Source organism: Coloeus monedula, assembly GCF_965178545.1.
Source record: "Coloeus monedula genome assembly, chromosome: 21".
NCBI lineage: Eukaryota > Metazoa > Chordata > Aves > Passeriformes > Corvidae > Coloeus > Coloeus monedula.
In genome coordinates this window covers 943,678-969,446 of record NC_138801.1, presented here as the reverse complement: position 1 = coordinate 969,446, position 25,769 = coordinate 943,678, and the positions used below count along the sequence as shown (strand labels likewise).

The 25,769-nt window shown below is 43.5% G+C and overlaps 1 protein-coding gene across 2 annotated transcripts in view; it reads left to right on the top strand.

The window, feature by feature from the left end:
* Window positions 1–25,769, top strand: part of SCAI (suppressor of cancer cell invasion) — a 36,241-nt gene extending 10,472 nt beyond the window's left edge. For both annotated transcript variants that reach the window (XM_082295103.1, XM_082295102.1), the window contains exons 2-17: window positions 566–697; window positions 6,784–6,879; window positions 7,487–7,573; window positions 8,124–8,222; window positions 8,877–8,973; window positions 9,733–9,831; window positions 10,459–10,611; window positions 11,438–11,539; window positions 12,105–12,206; window positions 12,800–12,878; window positions 14,933–15,032; window positions 15,489–15,570; window positions 19,931–20,003; window positions 20,552–20,725; window positions 20,807–20,907; window positions 22,000–25,769. In XM_082295103.1, coding sequence (XP_082151229.1) covers window positions 591–697; window positions 6,784–6,879; window positions 7,487–7,573; window positions 8,124–8,222; window positions 8,877–8,973; window positions 9,733–9,831; window positions 10,459–10,611; window positions 11,438–11,539; window positions 12,105–12,206; window positions 12,800–12,878; window positions 14,933–15,032; window positions 15,489–15,570; window positions 19,931–20,003; window positions 20,552–20,725; window positions 20,807–20,907; window positions 22,000–22,149 — 1,701 coding nt within the window. In that variant the 5' untranslated portion in view covers window positions 566–590 and the 3' untranslated portion in view covers window positions 22,150–25,769. The remainder of the gene's footprint in view (window positions 1–565; window positions 698–6,783; window positions 6,880–7,486; window positions 7,574–8,123; window positions 8,223–8,876; window positions 8,974–9,732; window positions 9,832–10,458; window positions 10,612–11,437; window positions 11,540–12,104; window positions 12,207–12,799; window positions 12,879–14,932; window positions 15,033–15,488; window positions 15,571–19,930; window positions 20,004–20,551; window positions 20,726–20,806; window positions 20,908–21,999) is intronic.

The window sequence follows — 25,769 nt, the reverse complement described above, 5'->3', positions numbered from 1 at the left end:
TGTGGGCAATGCAAGCCATGGAATTAAAGTCATGAGAATGCAGAGAGGAGGGATGGTAGGGTACTTTTTAGCATTCTGGCTAAATTTGCCTTGTTTCAGCAATAGGAACTATTGAGCAACAGCTTTCAGCACTTGCAGAAGAAAATGAAATGTAAGGAGAACTGAGGCTGGTCTCTCTAAATACAGCTGCAGGATATGCACCTCTGCAGAAGGCAAATTTGGAGAGGATTTCTTTGTCCAAGTGTGAAACCCAAGTGCTGTTTGTGCTACAGTCCTTTCATTGGCAGTTTTGTGTTTGTGAAGACAGTCCTCAGAGTTATTTTATTCTGTGACTATTGTACCACTGTTACTTTTAATTTTGCTCTGTTAACTAGTGCATTGTGCAACAATTAGTCCCATGCCTTGATTCGCAGCTGTTTTTTTTTAATGAGTCTTGAGAAGAGTAACCTGTGGAGAACTGCATGCTCTGTGTTACATCCCCATGGAACTGAACATGCATCTCAGTCTGGATGACCTCATAGCAGCCCTTGATTTTTGAGTAATATGGCTATTTTCTTCTTCATAGGACTGATCTTGCCCTAAAAGAAATCATGTCATCAGGGGGAGCTGAAGATGATATTCCTCAAGCAGAGAGAAAAACGGTGACAGACTTTTGCTACTTATTGGATAAATCTAAGCAGCTCTTCAATGGCTTAAGGTTAGTGGATTTTTGACAGTATTCCTTCAGAAAAGCCTTGGAATACGCACTGCAGTATGCAATGCTGAAGTCAGTGGTACAGTGAACACTTCAAACCCAAACCCAGTAAGTTTGTTTAGGAGAGAACAATGCACCTCTGTATGGGTACTTCTGGACCATGTATGTAAGAATGTCTGTAGGAGCAGAGGTTCCAGTTAATAGTAAACTAGAAGTTGGAAATTCCATTAAATTGATGTGATTATTGCTGAAATGGTGTGTTTGAAGGGCACAGTTAAGGATTAGGTGTAACTGTGTACAGTCAACAGCATGCAAATCCAAAACACCACAGTCTCTGTGGAAAAAGAAAGGAATGAGAAGGATTGGTCTAGATGGGAGGGAAGGAGGAGAGGGAATATTTTTGGGGAAGAAATTTAGGAAGCCATAAACAGAAACATCCAAACCATACCCTGTATGTGTCTGGGAAACAAATGCTTAATGTGAACTGTGGAAAAAAGTAAAATTACATTTATCTACAAAGGAGCTGCAACAACAGCTAGAAGGTCTGTCTGGTTTGTCTGCAGGAGCATCCACGTTTGGACAGTGATATGGATATCCTGTTTATGTCAATATATGCTGAGTTAAACAGCATGTATCCAAAGCTGCTTTATTTCTAAGCTTTGCTGTAGAGTCTCTTAAGTAACAGGGGTTTGAGCTCATATTTGGTTGGCAGTTCAGCCTCTTACTGGTCTCTGAGTAATGCTGTATGTTTGGGCCCTTATAGCTTGCTGTTAGTCAAACACAGATGGTTAGCAAAGATGCTTTTAATTCCTCCGCCCCCCGCTATTGATAATCCTTTCATGTGCTTTAGAAGTTGATTACCAAATCCAAAACAAACAGTTTGTGCTCCAAAATCTGAATGGCAAATGGGCAGTAGAGACAAGGAGTTCTTGGAGATGGCATTTGACCCCCCATGAAAGACAGTCTAAAACAAAAGGACTGAGATCTTGAGACCAGGATTTCCAGGGCTGTATATGACACTACACTGGCTTTTGGACAGATTTTGTTTGAAATTTTGGCCTGAGTCACTGAAGAGTACGAATGAACACAGTTGATGTGTGGCTGCATGCTGCTCCAGTTCAGATCAGAGAGGTGGCAGAGAACCTCCAGCCATTCTGTCCCTCCTTTTGCCATGGAGGAAGGTAGCGCTTGTGTCAAATTTTGAGATGAGGGATGGAGTTTCTCAGTATATCCATGGTACTTTTCCAGAAAGAAACCTTCTTGTCCAGCTAAATGAAAATAAAATGGAAAATACCTTTGGATGAAGTATGACAAATAAAAATAGAGAGATGGGCTTAAGCAGCCAGTTCTGCTGTGTGAAAATAGGAACATTCCAGAACATTCCAGAACCTGCCTCTGTCCTTACTGTAACCTGGCACAGTTACTTCTTACACCTGACCACCATTTCACCTCTAAGACCTGTGATTTCCATGGGCATAATGACAAGATAAAGCAACGTTATAATTCTCAGGTATCTCCTCTGTTAGTGCTTGTTCTCTGGGGAGTTCACCTGGAAATGTCTTGGCAAGCATCCCAATTCTTAGTCCAGTTGCTTGCTTTTCCCTCCAGCATAATAAATGTATTTGATGCATGCCTGACACCTTCTGTTTTGAAGATGATGGTGGCTTTCAGTGTTGTGTTTTATGCCATTCTCTTGCCCCTATCATGTTTCGTGGAAAAGAAGTGATGGGGGAGGGAGAGGAGAGCAATGATTTCCTTCCCAAAACCTCCTCTGGGCACTTCAGCTACAGGGAGCTGAGCCTATAGCTGTGTTGGCAGCTGCTTAGCTGTTGCTGCTGCCAAAAATTGCGAGGGCTCAGCCTGCCACGTCTTTGTTTCAGTAGCATTTCCTTCCTCTCTTCCCAATACAGATGCCAAATACAGCATTTGAGGAAAACATATGATGGTCTGCCAAGGTTGCTGCTCGAAAGTGTACTTTGTGCTCGTGCTCCTAGTGATAGCATCTCCTGTGGCCATGCCTGCTAGGATAACACAGAGGGGGTTGTCTTTCTAGTGTCTGTGCCCTGGGCCATAAGTTAGAATAAACTGTTAATGAAGTATGTTCCAATGGCTCTTTTCTCCCCTTTCCCCGTTCCCACTTGCTTTTTTTTTTTGAAAAAGGCTGAGAAGAGGGAGGGTGAAAGGAAGCAGTTTGTCATGGTGTACTGTCACTGGTACTATTTTCTTTTAAATGTTAAAAAGTGCTTAAGTGGGTTCAGTATCACAAAGAAGCCTGAAACTTCAAGGAATTAAGACTTTCCAAAACTGTATTTTAGAGAAGTGTTTGTCCCTTTGTACTGGGCACTGGTGAGGCGCCTCGTCCTGTTCTGGGCCCCTCATGGCAAGAGAGGCACTGAGGGGCTGGAGTGTATCCAGAGATGAGAACAAAGCTGGGGAAAGGTCTCCAACACCAGGAGCAGCAGAGGGAGCTGGGGGGGGCCTCAGCCTGGACAAGAGGAGGCTCAGGGGGGACCTTCTGGCTGCGCAGCACAGCACTGTTATCCCACTGCTGCTCAGGTTGTGGGAACAGGAGCCTGTAACTACTACAAGCCTGTGAACATAAAAGGAAATTGTCTCTTTTTATCACCTGTCAAAACTGTGAATGTGTTTAAAGCTTTGAATATTAAACTTACAGTTATTGTAGCCTTCCTCTTTGAAGTGTACTGCTGAGTCTCTAGGACTCTCTCAACATCTTCAATGTCCCTGTGTGACAACTTCCGTGTGGCACTGGCCAAGCACACCTCAGCACCTTTAACTGGGTTTCAGCCAGTATTATCTGGCAGCATGGCAGAAATGAATTCCTGACAGAGAATTGATTATGAGCACGTAAGTAGTGCTGGTCTTTGTGGAGTCAAAGAGTACAGCAAGAGTTGGATAAAGTTCTGGACTGTCTGTGAAATTTATCCACCAGCCACTCTACTGCAGCAAAAGAACCAGTCTTCTGCACCCAGGGGGAGAAACTCATCGTTCTAGAACATCGGAATTTGTGTCTTCATGTCCTGTTTGGAATGTTTTAAAAGCCAAGAAATTGGAAATGGTTTCCACTTGTATTGTGGCTATTGTACTGTCCTAAATGAAATCTCCAGTCCCTCCCCTGCATTTGGATTCATTTGGTTGCCCCTTTATCCCTCCTGTAGTGGTGTCCAGTCAGAGCAGGTGCCCCCCTGCCACCGGTTCTGGGCTGGGCACACCCCACAGGAAAACTTGCTGCCTTTGTCTCTCCTCACTGCTCTGGTGTCCTTCTGTAGATCTGGAAGTAGCAAAATGTCTTGCTATGACATAGGTCTTTAGTCCTCAATTTGGATCATGTATTCCCTGTCTCCTTTGGTGGGAGGAGCTGTGTTAAAAGCCCACTCTGCAGTCAGCCGAGGCTTTGGGACTTTTTTGGGCTGTTTCTCACCAAATAGTGCATATCCCCATGTCCTATTAAAAAAACTGCACTTAATGTCCTCTTTTGCTTATGCATCCGTTTTCTCATGGCAAAATTTCTTGGTACATGGGAGCAACATGCATGATGTTCAGCACAAAGCAGTAAAGGGATGGCAGCAAGGGCAGCTCTTGTCTGTGAAAAGCTGTAGTGAAACCTCAGTAATGTATTGTCATAAATGAAGTTTTATTACAGCCATGTCAGAATACTATCAAAAGAACAAGTGCTACTGTCTGTTTCCATGGAGATCTTTCCCGTTCCCTGGGGAGCCGAGGAATCCATGGTATTGTGCAGCTATGCCAGCTGCAATTAGGCGAGCACGCTGCTTGAGGAATATCCGTGCGGACACCCAGCAGCGGCTGCGGACAGCAGTGGCCAAACGCACGGGCACTGTACTAACAGAGGCTTCTTAAAACACCGCTGATTTTCAGATACCCAAATCTAACGCAGTGCAGTGAGTTGAGCTGGGCTTTATGTTTAGGTTATGTTAGAGTGTTTAGGCTTGTGCAGAGGAAGGTGTGGAATGGGTAGGTGACAGGTGAGGTTTAGAGAGCGTATTAATTAGCTCACTGATGAGGAATACATGCGTGAGCATGATGAGCCCATAGTTACCTGCTTATTTCTTAGTTTGTGCACATACCTGCTTCTCGGTGTTTGAGAGAAGGGTGTTTTCTTTTTCCTATATGTTAGACCTTGGTTCAAATGTCCTGAGCAACTTGGCCTAGAAAGCCATTTTACTATGGGTAAGGCTCTTCAAGTCAGCTTGTTAATCCAGTCATTCTATGAGTTAGTGCCAGGGAACGTTGATTTGTATCATTTTTTTTTAATTATCCATTTTAGTATTGTTTTGTATTTGTATTCACTTCTTTTTTAATACAATTAAACATTGAATCTTGTGGATATGCTAATTAAGTTAAAGCTACCTCTTGCTATATTGAAGTCTGCGCTGTATCTTGGGTGTGTGTTTGGACAGTGCCTTAGCTTCTTTTGTTTAGCTAAAATGTTTACATCTATTACAACAAGAGAAGGTGGTGAATCGTTCCTTGCAGAAAATGCTTTAAACTTGCATATGTTTGTATCAAGCTGTATTTGAATGAAGATGTTGGTACCCTGAAGCACATATTTATATTCCTGTTTACCCCTTGCTACACCAACATATGTTGCAAGATTTTGAGCAGCCAATTGCAAGTTTGAAGGGATTTTTTTGTTTTTTAATTTAGTAAAATTCTGCCCAGATTCCTTGGCATCTTCATGGAATATCTGCACCAAGTACTGGAATGCTTTTCCTGGCTGGTAAGAGCTGTAGCTGGTAAGGGATTCATTTTACTTGTAGTAGCTGAGCTAGGTCCCTTCAAGCTGTGTGGGAAGTACAGTTGGCTGACAAGCAGAGGAATATTAATTTCCTTTCCTACCTCGGGTGCTATTAAAGCAATTACAGTGAGCAGAAAGAGGCCAGAATGCTGCTCTGAAATGGTGTGTACTGCTCTGCTTCTCTGACTCTTTTCAGAGGACATGGCAAGGTTTCCTAAAGGGGGTGCTTCCCTTGGTCTCTACCCTCCAGGCTTGGAAGTGGAATGTGCTGCTCTTCTGTGTGCTGAGGGTGGTACATGAACCAGCACAGTGATTTGAGAGAGCATTCCCTGCGGAAATCAATCTTGAGTCAAATGAAAGAGGATGCTGTCTTGGAAAAGCTGTTCTACTTCCACTTGTATAGTTGTGCACCTTCTTTGAATGAGCCTTGGTGTAGATGTGTAGGGAACGTGTGCTCAGTGGGACTCAGGGGTTTTGTCTCCTCTGTTGCATTTGTTTCAAGATTCAGGTCACTCCCTGGAGATGGGAGGAGTGAGGGTTGAGAGCACAAACCTTTAATGCCCAAATCCTTAGGAATACATCATAGTTGTGGGGTGGAAATATACCACAGCATGGAAATCAAGGGGAGATAGGAGAGCAGAACTGAACTGGGTTGACTGACTCACCTTGTAGCACTGGAAACTGACAGGAAAAATCCAGAAGTTCTCAGGTTGTGTCATGTCACTAACTGTGAGATAGAGGGTGACAAATGTGGTAATGGTGTAACAAAATCCAGTGAATGTTAGCTGTGAGCATCCATATGCTGCCCTGACCTGGTGACACTGGGGCAGCAGTTTTGTTTGTGATGTCACTGGCTCTGTTTCTGAAACAGCAGCCTTATCTGTTTGAAAAATATTATTTCCTTAATGAGTAACAATAAATATTATCAGTCCAAACTAACTGATTTCCACTGGGTTATTCTGCTTGCTCTTGGGTAGGGTTTTTCTTTATTATGATATTTCAAGAGTCCAGTTTGTCTTTCTGTGGATATAACCATAAAATTACTTCTCTTTTAGCAAGATTGTAAGATGTTTTCAAACACCTGTTGCATGTAGGAACATGGTCATTTCCTATTTGGAGAGATCCAATAACAACAGGTTTTGAGAAACTCTGGGAATCATGGTTCTTGTAGTTCTGGGTGCAGGAAGAATTCTAAAGTATGCCAGGTGAATCCTGAACAAAGCTGTTCTGACTTTGATGCAGACATGCTCCTGTCATGTTGGGCTGACTGGATTCTGCTTCCTAATTCTGCTTTTGTCACTGTCTCTTGCAGGGATTTACCTCAGTATGGGCAGAAGCAGTGGCAATCCTATTTTGGGCGAACATTTGATGTTTACACCAAGCTCTGGAAGTTCCAACAGCAGCACCGGTAAGGGAATGTTGTAGGCAGATGTGTTGTGTGGGTTTAAGTGCAGCTTTAATCTCTGGTATGCCCAGGGCCCCAGCTAAGATTGAGATTTCACTGTGTTGTTCAAGCATGAAGGGAGGGAACAGCAGCTTCCTGCAGTGCTCACAGTCTATTGAATTAAAATGTTGCGGAGTTTTCAGTGTGACTTTTTTAACAAACCTTTTTGCTTTACCTGAGTGTGAGGTGCTTTAATTTCTTACCAAGGAGGTGATGGATTCTGCAGAGCAGAATCTGGAATGGTGTGAAGTCTCTTGCTGCTGCGTGGGCTCTGATCCTTCACACCTTCCTCTGGCTGCATAGTCTGAGTGTTCTCCTGGGAAGCTGTGACCTTTTGTTGTGTGTATTTTGTGCAACACACTTATGTCTGGTTCTTGCAAGTTTATGCAAGATAAATGGCCCTTGTTGTGGGGTGTGTGTGCTGTTGGCTCTGTGAGGGGCTGCTGCTGGCAATGCTGCACCAGTAATGAAAGCTGAATTTGGCCCTGCAATGGCTCTTTGTCTTGTCTGGTGGGATGTTCTGGGAAATTTGGGAATCCTTTTAATCTTTCTTTTCTCTCTTGCGACATAGACAAGTATTGGACAATCGGTATGGGTTGAAGAGGTGGCAAATTGGGGAAATTGCTTCCAAGATTGGGCAGCTCTATTACCATTATTAGTAAGTAAGCACAGAAGAGGATGCAGTGGGCAATGCAGGGTTAGTGGCAGCTGCATGCCAAATGTCTGGATGCTCAGTCAGGAGGAATCAGTGATTGGGCTGAGTCACAATGCCAGTTTCTGAATGAGGGCCCTGGGGACTGCATGGGGTGCTGCAGGGAAAGGCCCCTGTGAGGCTGGTGCCACATTGCTGGTCACACTGGTACTGCCCAAGGACTTCGCTCCTGCCTCCAAAGTGTCTTCCGTGTGTGCTGCATCGGAATGTTGTGCAAAAGTGTGATTCACGAGTTTGGGAGCTTAATGTCCCTTTAGACTGTTCAGTGAACCCATCACCTGTATGTGTGGGTGCAAGATGGGCAGCTTTGATTGTTACCTGAAATGGGATCCAAGCTCTGACATCTGCCTTCCCAGAATGAGTCTGGCTTTCATACGATGGTACTTGAGGAGGGAGTTTTGCCATGGATGCACAGGATGGCTGAGGGGGCACGAAGGGAGGGTTTGGCATGGCTTTCCCTCTGAGGCAGTGAGCTGATCCCCTTGTTCCCCTGCAGCTTGCGCACCTCTGAAACCAGCTATCTCAATGAGGCTTTCTCCTTCTACTCAGCAATCAGGCAGAGGTCCTACTACTCCCAAGTCAACAAAGAAGACAGGTATGTCTGAATGGAGGCCTTTGGTTTTTTGAGACTAGGAAGGTGTATGGAGGCAGCAAAGAGCTGTAAACTGTAGGAGCATAACTGGGATAGAACCTGTGTTGTTGACAGGAGTTTCTTTTAATCCTTCTGCTACGATTGAAAAATTCAGGATAAATAAGAGGTTAGCTGTATGACTGAGAGAATATTCTTTTACCTGATCCTGGATAGAAAGCCATTAGCCCCAAAGTTTTGTCAGTTTGAATCCTGTGTAGTATCAGTGCTGGGACCCAGAATGCTGTGAGTGGAAGATGGGTCAGTTGGGCTGAAGCAGAGGAATCTGTTTGATTCTGATCAGGCCTTTCAGGGGAACATCAGCTCGTGCTGCAGTACAGCAAGGTTTGAAGAGCCAGCCGTGGTACCTGACTCCCATGCCCCTGACATGTAAGAAGGCTGTGGCTTTCTTAAATTATTTTTTATGTCTCTGTACTCAGTTTTAACTAAACCTCCAAGCAGCCAGGTAGCTATTATCACCACATGAGTTCAGTCAGAACTCTTAATCTGCAGGTGTTCAGTCCTGCTCTGGTCTTAAACTCCTCCTGTTCCTTACCCCTGCTACCTACCTCTGTTCTATTCTAATCTCCAATTTGGCTGTGGTGTTCTTGTTGTGTCTAGGCCCGAATTAGTGGTTAAGAAGCTGCGTTACTATGCAAGGTTTATCGTGGTTTGTCTCCTGCTCAACAAAATGGATGTTGTGAAGGACCTTGTAAAGGTATGTTAAAATCAGGATAAAGGTGCTGAGGGGTAGGAGATTGCTGATCCTTGCTTTTCTAGTCTATCTGACATCCAGCACAGGGAATACCTTCTGTGATTCAGACATTTAATAATAATACTTTTAAGATCAAGTGATTTGGTAGCATTGTTTGAACAGCAAGTAAAAATATTCCAATCGCTGCAGCCCAGACAGGGAGGTGCCCTGGAAGTGCAGCAAAGGAACAGCAAGCTGCTCCCCACAGCATATGCTTCCCAGCCCCTCTGACAACCTCGCTTCAAGCAGCTCCCGGGCTTGACAGCTTTGTGTAGGTTGCATTGCTGTCTGTGTCACAGCTCCTTTGAACTGCAGGCTTAGCTTAGCACAGCTAAACCAGCCACACCATCCCCTTTCTCAATGTATTTAAAGTTACTTGCAAGCTGAAATTTGAGTCCTTGGTATCCATAGCTTATGGTAATAACCAGTGACATAGCTGTGAGTGGGATAATTATACTTAACTCCAGATATTCTTTGCATTTGGACCTACGTAAAAGACAATTTGCATTGCCAGAACTTGGTGTAACATTGGCATTCTGTCTGCTTGAAAGAGCGCGTTTTGGCTGGCATGTTAGTCAGGAGTGTGCTGCATATGTTCTCAAGGAATTTATTTATTTATTATTCTTAAAGGCCAGCACAGCTAACCAAATGTAAGATTACTGACTGCCTGTTGAAGTCTGGTTTTAGGAGTGACTGTGTCTGTCTCTGAACTGTTTACATCAGGAGCTGTCAGATGAAATTGAAGACTACACTCATCGTTTCAATACTGAAGATCAGGTGGAGTGGAACCTGGTTCTTCAGGAAGTGGCAGCATTTATTGAGGTGAGAATACCATTTCCTGTAGTTGTTTCAGAGTTTTCTGTCTTGTTGATGGAAGTGTTCCTGTATCACCATGTCTGTGAGGGAAGCAGGTGTGGCAGTGCGGGGACAGTATGCCTATCCCATTAATCACTGACTCATGTTCACAGGACTATTTAAATATTGCCAGAATGGGTGGCAGCATTATCATTCACTCACCTCCTTTGCTATTCATTTTTACAAAGGGAAGGCAAGCTAAAATGGGCAAACTAGAATTATTATGAAAGTAAGAATATTTAGTTTATTCAGCATGAATTTGTAAGGTTGTTGATGATATTTGACTCCTCAGGTATAGAGAAGCTGAAGCAGAGTCCATGCCATTGGAGGCAGTATGCTTTTCTCTTTGCTGTACCTTCATGTGCTTGTACCATGTATTTCTTGCAGTCCCTAAGTACTTTGCTTTTCCAGGTGGGAAGGCATTGTCCTGTAGCCTGCATACAAATATATTAATACGTGTATGGCAAAGTAATTTAAAAAATCTGCCTCACTTGTGAAATGTTTATTGTAAGTGCCAAGACCTGTGGACTTCTCTCTGACTGCAAATCTGTATGCTTTCCTGAATTCTTGATTTATTCTGGTTGCTTTTTTTAGGCAGACCCTGTCATGGTTTTAAATGATGACAACACCATTGTAATCACCTCTAACAGGCTTTCTGAGACGGGAGCTCCGTTGCTGGAGCAGGGGATGATAGTGGGACAGCTTGCTCTTGCAGATGCGCTCATTATTGGGAACTGCAACAACCAGGTAAAGGAAATTCTGGGCACCTGGGTTTGCATCTTTGGATTCCCCCCCATGACATCCCTTCTGATTATGCAACAGAGATTCCAACAAAGGAGAACATTGAAATATTTTTATTTTGATGGTTGCAGCAAGAGGAAGAGGGTTCTCAGAAATAAGAGCTAAAAATGAAAAATGTTAGATATTAGACCTGTGGTACTGACCTCTTACTGCTTATATTCAACGTGTCAATTAAGTAGATACAATTGATTTTCATATACTGGATTGTTTGTGACAACATTCAAGCATGCGAGGCTTCTAAGATATGTCTAGTAAAAGCTTGACTTAAGCTTTCATATGACTCACTCCAGCTTGTTGCAACTTCAGTGGCAACAGGAAGTGGTTTTCAAAAGACATTCTGGGTCCTGTTTTTTAGATGATAATGGTAGTGAAGTTGTACAAATTTCATTACTTCTCTCTGAGCTCTCTTCAGGTAAGCAAGGGAGTTGTATTTAAACTACACTTAGTGTGTCTTTGTCAGATTTTGTCTAAATTCATGGTACATAGCCCTTTCAGCACCTGATTTGTACACATGCCAGAGAAGCCTGTAATTTGGATGCAGGGGTCTGCAGTGCAGTGACTTGGCCTGGTAGATCAGTAACAAATAGACTTTGTCCTCTGTGAGCTCTACTAGAAGTCATTCACAGCTCTTTAGAGATTCAAAGATGACACTGACAGATCCCTGAGAGAGAGTGGTCTCTCAGGTGTGCAGTGGAGTCTCTTAGCTGGATAATTCCAGAGAAATTCTGTTTAATGGGTATCTGGCAGAATAAACTGTTTGACTCTCTTGCAGGTCAAGTTCAGTGAATTAACAATCGACATGTTCCGAATGCTGCAAGCCCTGGAGAGGGAACCGATGAACCTGGCGTCACAAATGAACAAACCTGGAATGCAGGTGAGTTCCACTCCAGTAACAAACCTGGCAACACATCTTAACTGGTTTATTGTTTGATTGATTGGTTTTAAGTAGTGTACTCCTTCAGTATTGTCGCTGTGCAGAGCAGGTTAGTAAAGGTGGTGTAACTTTTACTAGATACCAATGAGGAGTAGCTCAAACCCATGGACTCATCAGATTACTGAGTCATCTGAAAGTTAACGTCCCCTTCAGAGAAAGCATAAAGTGTTTTATCTGGAGCCAAAAGAGAATACGAAGATTTAAAATTTATTTGATTGAGATGAAGTGCGAATTTTGTCACTCAGTTCCTGGGTGATACTTTAAAGACGAAGGAAGATTTAGTTAGCAAGTTTCAGTGAGGGATAATATAAAGTTCTGGTTTGAATACTGTGCATCTTGCTTTACTGTGTAGTAGGAAATGTAGAATGGGCAGACCCATTTGTGTGGGAAGTGTGCTGGAAATGAAAATTCTAATAAACAGAAATTTAGAGGGTTATGAAACTGCTTTGATAATATCTGGTTGTTGGGGTTTTTTGAGTAGTATTTTGTTTCTTTCTTTTAACAGGAGTCAACAGAGAAACCAGCCAGGCGGGAAAACCCCCATAAATACCTACTTTATAAACCAACTTTCAGCCAGCTATATACATTTTTAGCAGCATCATTTAAGGTTTGTGAAATCGGTGAATTTATTTGTAATAAAAAAAAATCCAGGACTGTATGTGAGACTGAATGAAATGTGGATCAGCACTGATCTGGAGAACAGAAAAATCCAAAATCAGGGAAGTACATCAGAAAATTGTTGCACTTGAGCACTGTGTAGCTGCTGAATCTCCAGCCCTGTATCCCATTTGAACTGTAAACAAAGCTTCCTTTGTGAATTGTTTGGGAGTTGGGGTCTGCGTGAATCTTGGCAGCTTTTGGGTTCTGTACCTTGGAAAACTTCAGATCTGGATAGATGGTAAAAGAGTCTGTGTGTAAGTAGATGCTTTCTCAGTGCTGCTTGGAGCTCTGATACCAGCCTGGAGGTTTGTGTGGAGAAAAGTTACAGACATTTCATCAGGTGATGCTTTTGATCTGTTGGAAGGGTTGTGTGTGGTGGGGCAGGGCAAATCCATGTACCAAGAGCAGAGTGGAGGGGAACCAGAAGCAGGAGTAGTAGCACAATTATAATGACAATGTATGTATGAAGGTGATGATTCAGTATTAAAATAAACTTTTACCTTTCTTCCCTTGCCACTTGTGCCCTTGTTTGTGTTCCAGGAGCTGCCTGCAAACAGTGTGCTGCTGATTTACCTGTCTGCCACGGGCGTGTTCCCATCAGGTCGTTCGGATAGTGAAGGTACAATAAAGGAATGCTCCCTGTCATGAACAGGGCTTGAATTCTCTTTATGTTCCAGGACAAGTGACCAAGAAAGATGTCACAAAGCTCCTTTTAAAAGACAAGTCAATTCGATTCTCCTGTCTACTTCGTAAGATAGTCTTTATTTTCCACAAACAGTAATTAAATCTTTGTGTTTTAATCAGTGTGCATTAACCTGAGAACTTTTCAAAGGACACACCCAGTTTTTGATGCATCTGGAGTATTAAAAGCCTCCCAATTTTGAAGACCACGTGGCTCAGTTGATGCATCAGCACAAAGTTCATAAAATGGCTCAGTGGCACTCTGTGATTCTTTCCAATCCCCGGCACCAGGAGATCGTGTGGCCAGGAGATGGGTGGTGAAAGGACTCGAGCAGCTGCAGGGACTGGTCTATTTGCACGCTCATTAACCTGACAATTCAAGCCCTTCTCATGATTTTTGACAATTCCCCTCACCTCACCCTCCTGTTCTTTGCAATCTAGCAGAATATTTGGATGCAGCTGCATTGTAAAAGCTGAAAACTGGTTGGCTGAAGTAAACACAGTCCAAAGATCTGTTTATATAATTCAAGAAAAAAATCAAAATAACTTTTTAACATCCTAAATATTGTAAAAACCTCATCTGTTTGAGACTTGCATTCCTTTATAAGATGCATGCTTTGTCCTCCCCAGTGCATGATTTATAGAGCTCTCAAAATGTTAAAAGAAGAAAAATCCCTGTCAGCTTTGGATGGTGGCAGTGATTTTTTTAAATGCTTTTAACATTTTACTTCTTGCTGCAGCTTGGTGATAGGTCCTAACTGAAGTGTGTTCTCTAAAGCCTGTGGTATGTCCCCCTCTCTGCATGTGTTGTTTCAGCTTAAGACCTTGTGGCAGAGGCATCCAGGCTCGGTCACCTGAAGAGCTGCACAGCCAGAGTGCAGCTTTCACTTAATGAGTCCATCACAACTGCATTCTTTTAATAAGGTGGTGTGGTCTGCACACAGTTCTGCCTTATTAAAAGGGAGAGCAGCTGCAAGTTGCACTGTGCATCGCCTGCAAGCCGTGTGTTTGGCAGACCACGTGAGGTGTTTGTAACAGTGCTAAATTAATGTTTGTTCTGTTCCTGATTTTGTATCCCCAAAGCTTCCCTTAAATGGAAAGGCGTCTTGTATCCAAACCTGAAAAAATTGCATTTGGTGGCCAAATATGGGTCAGCCAAGTCTGCAAATGTATGACAGAATGAGGAAACCCTAATACTTTATTTTACTAACGTTAGTGGCATTTCATACCCATACCAATGGCAGAAATATTTCTTGGTATCTTGTAGGATTTGATATAGCCATTGCTTTCAACTTTGCTCTCCATCAGACATTCAGGGGGTAGCTCAGTTTTGCAAATTTAGCAGAATATTCAGCTTACGTGTGGGAGCACATGTCCAGGGCGTATGTATGTGAAAGTTGTGAATTCTGACTTTGAAATCTTGAAATACAAACCTTTGCTACAGATTTTAAATCTGGTTAAAACTGTTTTGTCCTTTTGTCATTCTCTCAGTTCTCTCTTCTCCCCTTTGCAGTGTTAGAACTGCAAATGACAGTAGTATTTCTAGTCTTTTTGATTCATTTAGCCTTATTTTTTTACCAAATTCTGAATCTGGAATATGCAAACTCATACAGTAATTTTACAAAGGTATTGATTTTCCTGTGTCAGATGTGTAATGGGTTTTAATCTTTGTTCTCTATAGTGTAACAAGAGCCAGTATTTGGATCTTTTGCATTATGTTTGTGGATAAATAGTGAATAATTAAATTAAAAGTTACGAGGTTGCATTCCTTGCTTCTATCTGATAGATACTGAAATTGCTAAAAAAGCATAAGAAGGAATATATAGTTAGTGAGGTCTCCACATTCCTCTCTCCCCTCCTTACAACTGCAGTAGTTCAGGTTCCCTTAGTTTTCTGGGGTTTGTCGTTGCTTCCTCCCTTCCATGTAATCATTCAGTGTCCAGCAGAGGTGAGTTCCCCCTGCTGATTTTAGCTTCCTTTTTCCACGTGAAGGTCCGTACGATTTTGGGGGTGTGCTGACCAACAGTAACCGGGACATTATCAATGGGGACGCGATCCACAAGCGCAACCAGTCCTACAAGGAGATGCACTGGTGAGTGTCGTGGTGCACACCTGCAAATTCACAGGAGTTTGTCTTTAATAGTGAAAAATGCATCAATGCCTCTGGAATTCAACCTCCTCAGTGCAGGACATCGTAATGGAGATTGGCTTGAACACTTAGAAATGAATGTGCAACTTATGCAACTTTAAATGATTGTTTAAACACTTCAACTTTACTTATGGGACATAAGTTCTTAATTACTGGCAAACTTCAGATCAGTGATGGATGGCTTCTCAAGAAGTTAAACAGCTCCTGAACTAAGAAGTCCCACAACCTATATTTAGACACTAGTTGTGCTGTTGCACTCCAAGAAGGAATCAGGGGACTGGGGCATGGGGAGCCTGTCTGCTTTTTATCTGGCTGTGGGCAGCTGTGTGTCTGAGACGCTTGCAGTGTCAGAGCTGTGCAGCAGTTGCGGTGCTCTGAGCTGTCCCTTTCTCTTTACAGCCTTCACCCTGGAGATCTCTACCCTTTCACCAGAAAGCCCCTGTTCATCATTGTGGACTCTTCCAACAGCGTTGCCTACAAGGTAAGGCCCCTGGAGGCAGCTCCTTGTATGGTAGGATACAGTGCCAACCCCTAGTTAGCTTACTCTTTTAACGGGCTATTTTTTTTAAACACTTTGTATTCAGTCTTTCTTTTCTTTTGAGGTTGTGCATGCTAGTCAGGATCTGACCCTATGAATAGGAACAAGAAGGAGAAGCACATGAACAGCCGCTCATTGGAAAGTAATAAATCCTCCTGGAGGGAAAAAAGGTTCAAGATTTCCAAGGTCTCTGGTGGGAGGTTTATTTTTGTTCTATACCAAAGACAAATCTCGGTGTGTGTGCATGGGGGAGGGAGATAACTAATGTGCTTTTCTTTCTTCCAGTCATCCAACATTCAGTTGCTTTTAAGCAGCAGAAGGGAGTCAAAGCATTGAGCCTGATCTTAAAAAACACGGGGTGTCTGTGTCTGAAAAGTGTCTGAACCAAGGAAGTAACAAGCCTCAAATTAGCATGCAGTGTTACTGTAGAGTGGCGTTTGCTTGAACACTGAGCCTCCTTCCTAGGGTGCTCTGGACTTACAGTAGAATTGCTCCATGCCAAATCACCTCTGGGAATCTGCAGTTCGAGTAATGCAGAAGCAGGCATTGCACTCGTGGCCAGTTGAATCTGGAGAGCATTACACATTTATTTCATTCATGAATGGGATAATAAGAATGTGCTATATCTGGGGAAAGTGCCACTTCTTCTGTGTTCCTTTTTATAGCTCCGTTATGTGCAGTGAGGGAAAGGAACTGTATTTTGAAGGAGGAACAGGGACGTCTAGTGGCCAGAGGAGCTTGTGCCTTGTTCAGTGTCCACAGGCTGTGCTGTTTGTTTTGAAGGCGTGTGTTGGCCAAGGAGAGGTACTAAATCAGTGGTCAGTGTGATTCAGGATAGTTCTGTATCGAGCCAGGGAGCTTCTGCCTGACAGCCAGATAATGATCTGGCCTCTCTGTTGGGTCTTTGGTTTGTTGTAGTGTAATGTATCTCAGAGGGCTTTTTAAACACCACTATATTTAAGTTAATCATGCTGGGTTTCTGAGCAAATCTGTTTTTTCTTGAATTCCCCGTTTCCATGGATGGAAACACAATTGGAATGATTTACTTGTTTTTCTGAGAAAGTGAGCATTTGGAAGGGATTTGTTTCCCTCTGCTCTTTCCTGACATGCATTCCACTATAACATTAGGGGGATTGGTTTCATTTCAGGGGAAAAAGTATGGCTTGTGTTTGGGTTTTGGTTTGGTTTTGTTTCCTTTACTCCCTTCCTCTCCAATAGAGTTGTTAAAAGATGTCAAGTGGATCAGCTCTGTAAGAGAGCAAGGGATACCAGCTCTGGACAGACTGGGGTTCTGTGCAAAGCTTAGAGCAAAGGACCTGTTTGGGGCAATGGATTTCCACGTGTAGATTTGTAGGTCTTGTGAGAATAATGTCAAGTGTTTACAGTAGAATTTGCTTTTTGTATTACATTTAAATTTGATAATTTCTTTATTTGTTTGACAGCAAGCAACTCTGTAACCTCCACTGAGTTTCTTTCCCTTGTTCTGCAGTGAGCTGACAGGGGTGTAAAACCCACCAGTCTGTTCAGCACAGCTGGTGCAGAGCATCCAGCTCTGCCTGTGTGGAAGGAGCACAGAAATGTGAGTTTTGGAAGTATTTCAGGACAGGATTATAGAAGTGGCTGCTAGGAACACTGACCCAGAGCACAAGGAACCTTAGAAGAAATACGTCCAGCATTTCAGAAGTGACATTCACCTCTGCCATCTCTTGCTACTGAACATAGGCAGACATGTGAGGGGACTGGTGTAGGTGTCTTGTTTTGTTTTCCACTGAAGATACGTGGCAGAGCTCTCAAGGTCAGTGTTTTCCAGCCCTTGTACACTCCTGCCTGTCGCTGTGCTGGGGTCCTTGTCCCCAGAGTGCCCTGACGGGGCTGTGCCGTGACTGTCCCCGGGTGGGCTGGGAGGCGTCTGGAGGCTCAAGTGCTGGCACCAGCAAAGAGGTTCTGTCCGACCGTGTGAGGAATTGAAGTCACTACTGACTTTTTTCCACATGGCTGCTCTGATCTTTCCTGATAGGACAGGAGCTATCCTGACATTTAAATGTCACTGCCAGCAGTACCGACAGGAACAGCAACTGCTCACACATCTTTTTCTGCAGCCCGTTCCTGCTCTCCTGCACGCATCCCCGTCCTCTCCCTCTCTCTGGAGGACTTAAATGGTGATGACTGAAAGTAAGTCCTGCCAGGAAGTGACTTGCCAGTTTGTCAAATCAGCGGCACTTGAACAGCTTCCTCCCCTGTATATTTAGCTGAAAGTGGAAGATAACTGCAAATCGAGCATATCTACTGAAAGCCGTGAATTTTTTTTTAACACTTCCATTTAAATATAGATGGCTGTGTGTTCTTGAAGGTTACCACTGCATATGTGGATGAAATAATATTTTTAAATCAATATCTTCCTGTAGCTGTGGTTGTCTAGGATCATGGTCAAATGCAGAGTCTTAAAACCAAACCAAACCAAAACCTCTAGCCAATGAGAATGCAAGGCCTTTGTCAGTGATGTGGTATAAATACTTAGCTTAGCAAAGCTTAAGTGTGAAGTGATTTCTTTTGGAGATGATGGGCAGTTCTTTCTTGGAAAGAGACGTACATGACATGCATTGTGAAAATCAGGAACACTTCTGTTGGAAAACTTGAACACTCAAGTAAGAAAACAGTCAATTTTGAAACAAAATGATGTTTATCCTTTTTGGAGTTGTCCACAAGGGTAGGGCATTCCTTATCCAGACCTGCTGTCAACATCTGGACTGCAGGGCAGGTTTTCCTGGCTTAACCTCTGCTGGGACAGAGTCCAGAGTGCTCTCAGATGCTGCCTGAGACCCGCAAGTGACCCAGGGGTGCTCTTGGCTGTTGGACTGCAGGGTTGTTCTCACTGCTGGCATGTCTGCTTTGGTCTGTAGCTGAGTGACACAGGATGGAATTAATTAAACATGTCAGTCTGCTCGTGGTACTGAGCATACGAGTTACTGGAGAAGGTAAAACCTTGCCAGTGTGTGTACGATTCAAACCAGCAGTGTCTGGGATGACTCCTGGAGTTTGAAATGTTTCTTTCACCAATTCCTGGGCTGGCCTATAGTTTCTGTCTTCAAGGGAATTGTCTTTGTTTCCTCCTTAGAGACCAAACCTTAGTATCCAGCATTATCAGTCTTCCCTGGGCTCCTAATGAACTAGAAGGGTTTTTAGCACTACTCAGCACTCTGTCAGAGATGGGAAATGTTTTATTTTGATTAGACTAGATTTCTGTCTCTAGTATTTAGCAGATTTAGATCAATTAATTCTGTAAAACTAATATAACTGAAATATACTGCCTGGAAGGCAAAGCTCATTTGAATTATGCAGAGGTCAAACAGGAGTTAATCTTTTTAGCTTTTTGAGGATTCTACACAAGGAAATACTTCTGGTGTTGTGTCTTACACTTGTAAACTGCAGTTTTAAGAATCTAATCTGCAGATGTGTGTGTGGCACTCGGGTGCTTTGGAGGCGTGGTTTGAGTCTGAGCTCTGTGAGGATGCAAATACAATCACATTTTCTATAGCTTTGCAAGCCTTCAGTTTTAAGAAAGCTGTTCTGGTGACAAAGCTAATGAGGTTGTGTGCATGATTTTTGGCTTTTTTCCCTTTGTGATAATTGTTTACCACCAGGCAGATACACAGTAGGACTGTTATCAGGTAAATATTGGTTATCAGGTAAATGTTGGTGAAACTGGACAATGCTGGTGTTCCAGGTTCTGGACAAATTCTTGTGCAATTGGACACTGGCAATATTTAAGGTGCTGGTGAAAGAGGCATGAAATGAGTGTTGTAAAATGAGGGTTCAGTACAGCACATGTTAAGGTTGTGACATACTTGCTTTAAAGGAAACTTATTTTAAAACTTCTCTCTTCTGGGCCCTCCTGTTTCATCAGACATAGCTCCTCCTGCTAGAAAGAAAAGGGGAAATGAATGGTTTTGACTGGGCAGTTCAGTTGGTGTTGAGGCTAAACCCAATTGCTTTTACTTTTACTGCAGAACATGATTTTTTTTTTTTCAAGTAATGTGTTACTACTGAAAGCCATATTTCCATGAAATTAGTGTCTGCCATCAGTAGCAACGAGAGAATTGTAATTCCTTTAAAATGTAGTTGGTTATATTCCTTCTGTGCTGTGATCTCTGAGTAAGTGAACTTGTCAGGCTCATTGCCAATGCTGAGCTGTGAGAGGGGCATTAGTTTCTTCTGTCATTAATATGATTTGTACCCTTGACTTGCTGGATATTCAAGGCAAGCAAAGTGACCATCAATACTTCAAAATTCTTATCTGTTACAGAATTTCACAAACTTATTTGGACAACCATTGGTGTGCTTGCTTTCTCCAACAGCATATCCAAAAGCATTACAAGGTATGTGCAGTATTGCATTTCCCAACAAGCTGCAGTTGCATCATGTATCTATCCCCAGCAGAACATAGATTCCTCAGGAAAAGACAGCTTTTCACTGCTGTGTAACCCCTAAATCAGGTTAACAGTCCCCAAAGTAGTATGATAAAGTTTATTTACTGCATGTGGTAAATAATTTATTCCAACACTGATGATATTTCTAGAGATGGCTCCAACTAGTGCTAGGAGCAAGGGCTCTCCTACACGGAGCCTGAGGAAGTGGCCAGCCCAGTGTGGGGTGAGGGTGGTTATTACAACTCTGGGCAGCTTTATTGCTCCCAGAAAGGGAGCAGAGTCAGTTTAGGTGTCTTGGTGTTAATGCACGTCTCCAGCAAGCCTTTATTGCCAGTCATTGATCAGGTCTGCACGAGAGAAGGTGTAACTAACACACAGGAGTAGCTCCTCTGTGACGGAATTTAGCAGGTGAGCGACTTCGTTCTGTGGCAGGGACACTGTTTCTGTTTCATGTGCCAAATGTATCCCTTTGTCTATTGATTTATTTTTCCTTTTAGATCAGTCTCAGCGGGGTAGCCTCTTCACACTCTTTCTGAACAATCCGTTAATGGCATTCCTGTTTGTCTCTGGATTATCAAGCATGCGCCGAGGATTGTGGGAGAAGTGTCAGGATTACCTCAGAAAAATCAACCGGGACATTGCCCAGCTGCTGACCCACTCCCGGTCCATAGGTACGGCCTGGCCAGGCACAGCTGAGCCTTTCAGGGAGTTTGGAGCCTTTCTAAACTGAGCTTTCTTTGCCTTCTGTACAGATCAGTCCTTTCTTCAGTTTTTTGGGGATGAATTTCTTCGCTTGCTTCTCACAAGATTTATCTTCTGTTCGGCTACTATGAGGATGCACAAAATCTTCCGGGTATGCAGGGATGTGTGTGCCTTTGTGGGAACTCCAGGCCAGGGCCGTAGAACTGCCCTGGCTCAGGTGGGAGGGTCCAAGGGCTGAGCAGGTCCCTGTGACCTCAGAAAGGTGACTGATGCTCACATGCTGTTCCTGCAGCTTGCACTGAGGCTGTGCCTTTGTGTCTCTCCAAAGGCACAAAGCCTTTGACTTGCAGGAGCCTCAGTCCTGGACATAACGCGGCAGGCACACTCCAGTTCAGTTATGTCACTCTGGACAGCCCTGTCTGCTAGAAAAATTCCTCTTAATAACCTAAGATTATTGTTTCTACACAAGCAAAAAGGTATAGAACAAGAATATAAGAGGAAGTGGGGAGGAGTGGGTCATTATTTCTGCAATGTGTTCATGTGAATGGGTTTTGAAAGGTCTTTGAAGTGTAAATGAATACACTAAATAGGAAGATGGTATTTTGCCTCCCTGTCGGTTAAAGCTGTGCCAACAGAGAAGTCTGCTTCTGGATCTACACCATTTTATGTGAGTGTTGGCATATAAACTGCCTGCTCCATTTTAAACACTGCAGGGAAAAATGGGAGTGGAGCACTGAAAGGTGCAGTATTCAGCTGTGGAACTGGAGACATCCAGCAGCTCTCCAAGCCTAAGTCAGCTACCTGGGCTGCTCTGATACCAGGGAAAAGAAGTAGGTCTGTGTTAGTGTGGAGAGATTTGCCCCCAGTGTCTTAGATATTTGTTTTAGGATGAGATGAATCTCCCACTGGAGATGCTTACATGTCTGTAATTTCAAGAAATGAACTCCAGCCTAGTAGGTAAGTACAGGTGAATTTTTTTTTGTCTTTTTCAGTGGTTTCCTTTTTTTTTTTTTCTGCAAAGCCTCAGCAAACGTACCAGTAACTATCTCAGATGAACAGGCATTTGTTTTGCCACTGTGACCATCTCTGAGTCAATGGAAAGAGAAAACTGAAAATTCTAGAATATTTTCTCTCTCTGTGCCTTACTGAACAGATTAGGGTGAAATTGGCATTTTGCAGTCTTCTTCCTAGAGGGTGTGAAAGAAATGAGTGTCTCATTCTCTTTGTTTTCACTGTCATCTAGCAGGAGACTCGAAATTATCCTGAATCTTATCCTCAGCTGCCAAGAGATGAAACGGTGGAGAACCCTCACCTCCAAAAGCACATTTTGGAGCTGGCTTCCATACTGGATGTTAGGAATGTTTTCCTGGAAAACACACTCGATGACTATTAAAAGAAACTGTCTTACTGCAAAGGGGATTCCCTGGCCACAGATTTTGAATGGTGCAGTTTTATAATGTGAAAATCATAAAAGGAAGTACTTGATTTTATTTTTAAATTTAGGACCATTATTTTAAAAAGTAATAATAAACAGCTGCTAGTTGAGCTGTTCCATTCTGTATGGGGTCAATTTTATAAACAGAAGTTTTCATGTCTTTTAAATGTTAAACTAAAGAATCACTAGAGGTTTATTTCTGGTCTTGTGGCTGTCAACCACATTTCCAACAGCTGATCCTAAGCATAGAAGTACTATTGGTTACCTTTAGCCCACATTTGTGGAAATCCTTTATTTTTATACAATTTTAAGAAATTGGAAAGAAAAAAATCAACAGAAAAACCAATATTTTATCCCCAAAGAGTTTGGATTTGAAATGTTAAAGATGGAACCACACAGTGCAAACCAACAATAGCAATAACACAGATTCCTTCATAACAAATATATTTTTTCAGTCTTAGGCAAGTGAGGAGACAAAACTGTGGACAATTAAGTTGCATTTGGAGCAGTGCTTTGAAGTGAATTTGTAAAGATACTTAATGCTCCCTATAAGTTTGACACAGCAGTTTTCTGTATGAATTGTGTACTGCTGGCCAAGGACCTGGTTGGGCAGGTGGTCAATAGGTGAACAAACTGCAAACTCTAAAAGTCAGCCCCCACCTCTCACTGTCATGTGGGGCATCCTGCCATTTGTGCTGCTGCCACAGGAAGAGGGGGCATTCTCCAGTTTGAGGTACTATTTAGAAATTCCAGCATTTCCAGCAGGTGTTACCCCTCCTTTCTGTGTGTGGATGGAATGTGTGGCTCCCACAGCATGCTCACTCCCTGACAGGAGCTGAGAGGACATCCTGTACAGTGCTGTATGAGCCCCTCCTGTCACTCGTGTGTCTGACCCCGCTGTGCCACAGCCCTGTGCCCTGGGAGAGGTGCTGATGTTCCCCTTGCAGGTGAAACCAAGTGGGAGCTGCCATAACCCCTGGATGTTTTGCATGTCCCCCCCATGGCTCAGTCCTGCCCTGGAACCAGGAGCACCGAGGGGCTGTAACTGTGTCAGCACCATCAGCTCCCCAGCCCATGAGCTCAGTGTGGGTGTCTGCAGGAGGACAGTGGCCTTTGGGAAGGGGCTGGCTGGAGAAGGCTGTTGTGGCTGCTGGGTAGAGTGCTGGCTGGCTCATTTGGGACTGCACTGCCTGCCCTGCAGAGCTAGAGGAGCTCTGGCAGCTCCTGGCAGTGCAGGGTGAGCATTGACGAGAGAATGGAGATACTTTAAACTATTAAATGAAAAACTCAGTTGTCTCTGTTCCATGGGCTGCTAGAAAAGAAGTGAGAGGACAAGTCTGAGCAGTGCTTTTTGTTGAACCCCAGCCATGCCTCTGTGCTTAGGTGGAAACAGTGCAGAACTTGGTGACTGCTGTAGTGTTATGGCAGCCCTGGGTGCAGAGCATCACCCAGGGTTGTGATCTGGTCAGCCAGAACAGCACTGGTGGATCCATTCTGCTGAGGGAGCACAGTGTGGAACAGCAGGAACGGCTGCAGTGTAGCTGGGGAGTTTGCATGAAGGTTCTTTGTAGCTGGGCTGAAGCTTGCACCATCCATTCTTTATTTCCCAAGTGTACAAAATCCTGTGAATGCTTGTGTTTGTCCTAAGCAGTCTTGAAGCTGGTACATTGAGACCCCCCTCCCCTTGGTGCTGCTCTTTGGACTCTGGCAGGACTTCATTTCCCGGGCTGTGGAGTCTGTTCCAACGAGTGTGTGTTTGTGTGTGTGCATGTGTGTGCTCGGCGTTTGTGTGTGTATGTACAGTACACATACATCTACTGGCTGGTGTAAATTGTAAATATGTATATATGTATAGGTACTTGTATATGTATTAAAAGAATGAACCACTACAATGTCTATATACAAAATTTATATATACACACATACGCCATGTTGGGTGGATTCCACAAGGTGCTGCAGATATTTGTGGTTGTAGTAAAGGTTATGGCTCTTCTGCCACTGTAATTTGCTGTTTCCAGGGACTTACCCTTGGGCCTTGAAATAATTCATAACTGATTCCAGGTACAGGAGCCCTTAGTTAGCCAAGGGAATGGGTACCCCTGTATGTACTACAGTGATAAGATCCATGTATTTACTGTGAAGCTGATCCCTGCCTTTCTGCCTGGTAGGAGGTCCCTGGTTGTTAAAATGTGGGATTGTATGTGGAGGCTAAAGATGCAGGAAGCTTTTAATGCAGCAGCAAGTGAGAGGCAGGTTATCTGTTGCCCTGCCTGCTGTTCCTCTACCAGCAGTGTTCAGCTTGCATGGAAAAAGGGAATTGAGTTTTCCCCAGCTCACTGCCTTCCAACCAAATGCTTTTGCTTTGCTTTAGCTTTTGCTTTGATGAAGCTATTCTCATTTTGGTTCCATCACTGTGGAAAAGAAAAGAGTATTGCTGTTTCCAAGTATAGGAGTGATGATGATGATTCCACTCATGTGGGCTGGTGAACCTCTGGGACATTGCTTGTGAACTGACTGGGAAAGCCTTGGTGCTCCTTACCTTTGTTTAGCCAGGCTGAAGTGGGGAGTCCTTGCTTGTGACCTGAGAGGCTTCTACCATTTGCAGCCCTTCAAGGAAGTTCTCTTTGCTTTTTGCCAAGGTAGATCTCGTCAGAGAAGAATGCACTTTTAAAAATACAAAACGCCCTGAAGAAGCTGGAATGTAGGAGGAGAATATAGGCCTTGAAAATTAGTTCAGAAGTTGAACTTAGCAGCAATGACTGTCCAAGTCAAAAATTAATTCTTGAGGTTCCTAATTCTCCTCTTACCTGCTGATCTTTGTTAGAAGGTCCAGTACTGGGATGTTCAAAGATAAAGATTTCACTCCTGTTGTGTTGGGAGGAGTATGGAATTGTACTGTGGAAGCAGAGGGCTCATACCCTCTGTCTGCTCTAGCTATAGCTAGGATGAGTGTCTGGTCTTGGATTTTGAGCCAGCCCCTCCCTTCCCACCCAAAGAACTGCATTCAAGATGAAAATGTTGATGTTTTCCCCTCCAAGTAAAAGCTTGTCTTGTTTGAACTAAGTCATTCTAAACTTGTGCTACTGTGTGCTCTGTGCTATGGTCGTAGGTACCTCTCGGTGTATGCTTGTGTGTACTGAAGAAAATCTGGTTTCTGTATCTCGCAGTCCTCAGTGTGGAAGCGAAGCAAAGACTGAACCACTTTTAAGTGAGAAGAGAACAAATCCTTCTCTTCTCAGGCCTGATGCCTTCCCTCTTGTCTCGCTCTCCCTTTCTCCATGTATCTTTATTGCTTATATTAGCGGAGAAGACTTGCCAGCACCAGGCAATGCCAAATTAAAGGGGTAAATTCTGCATGTAATACATTGAGAGGACAAGGTGAACTGGACCAGCTGTGTCCTTACAGGACTGCTCCTGCCTGGCTCCCTACTCCCTGCATGTGGTGTGCTCAGATGAATCCTGCTCCCACAGTAGGTTTGTGCTCCTGCTCAAACTGGCTTTGGAACATCTCGCCAAAGTTAACTGCTGTTGCCTTTTTTCCCCCCTTTGACTTCTCAAAATAACAGTGAGAGGGCAAT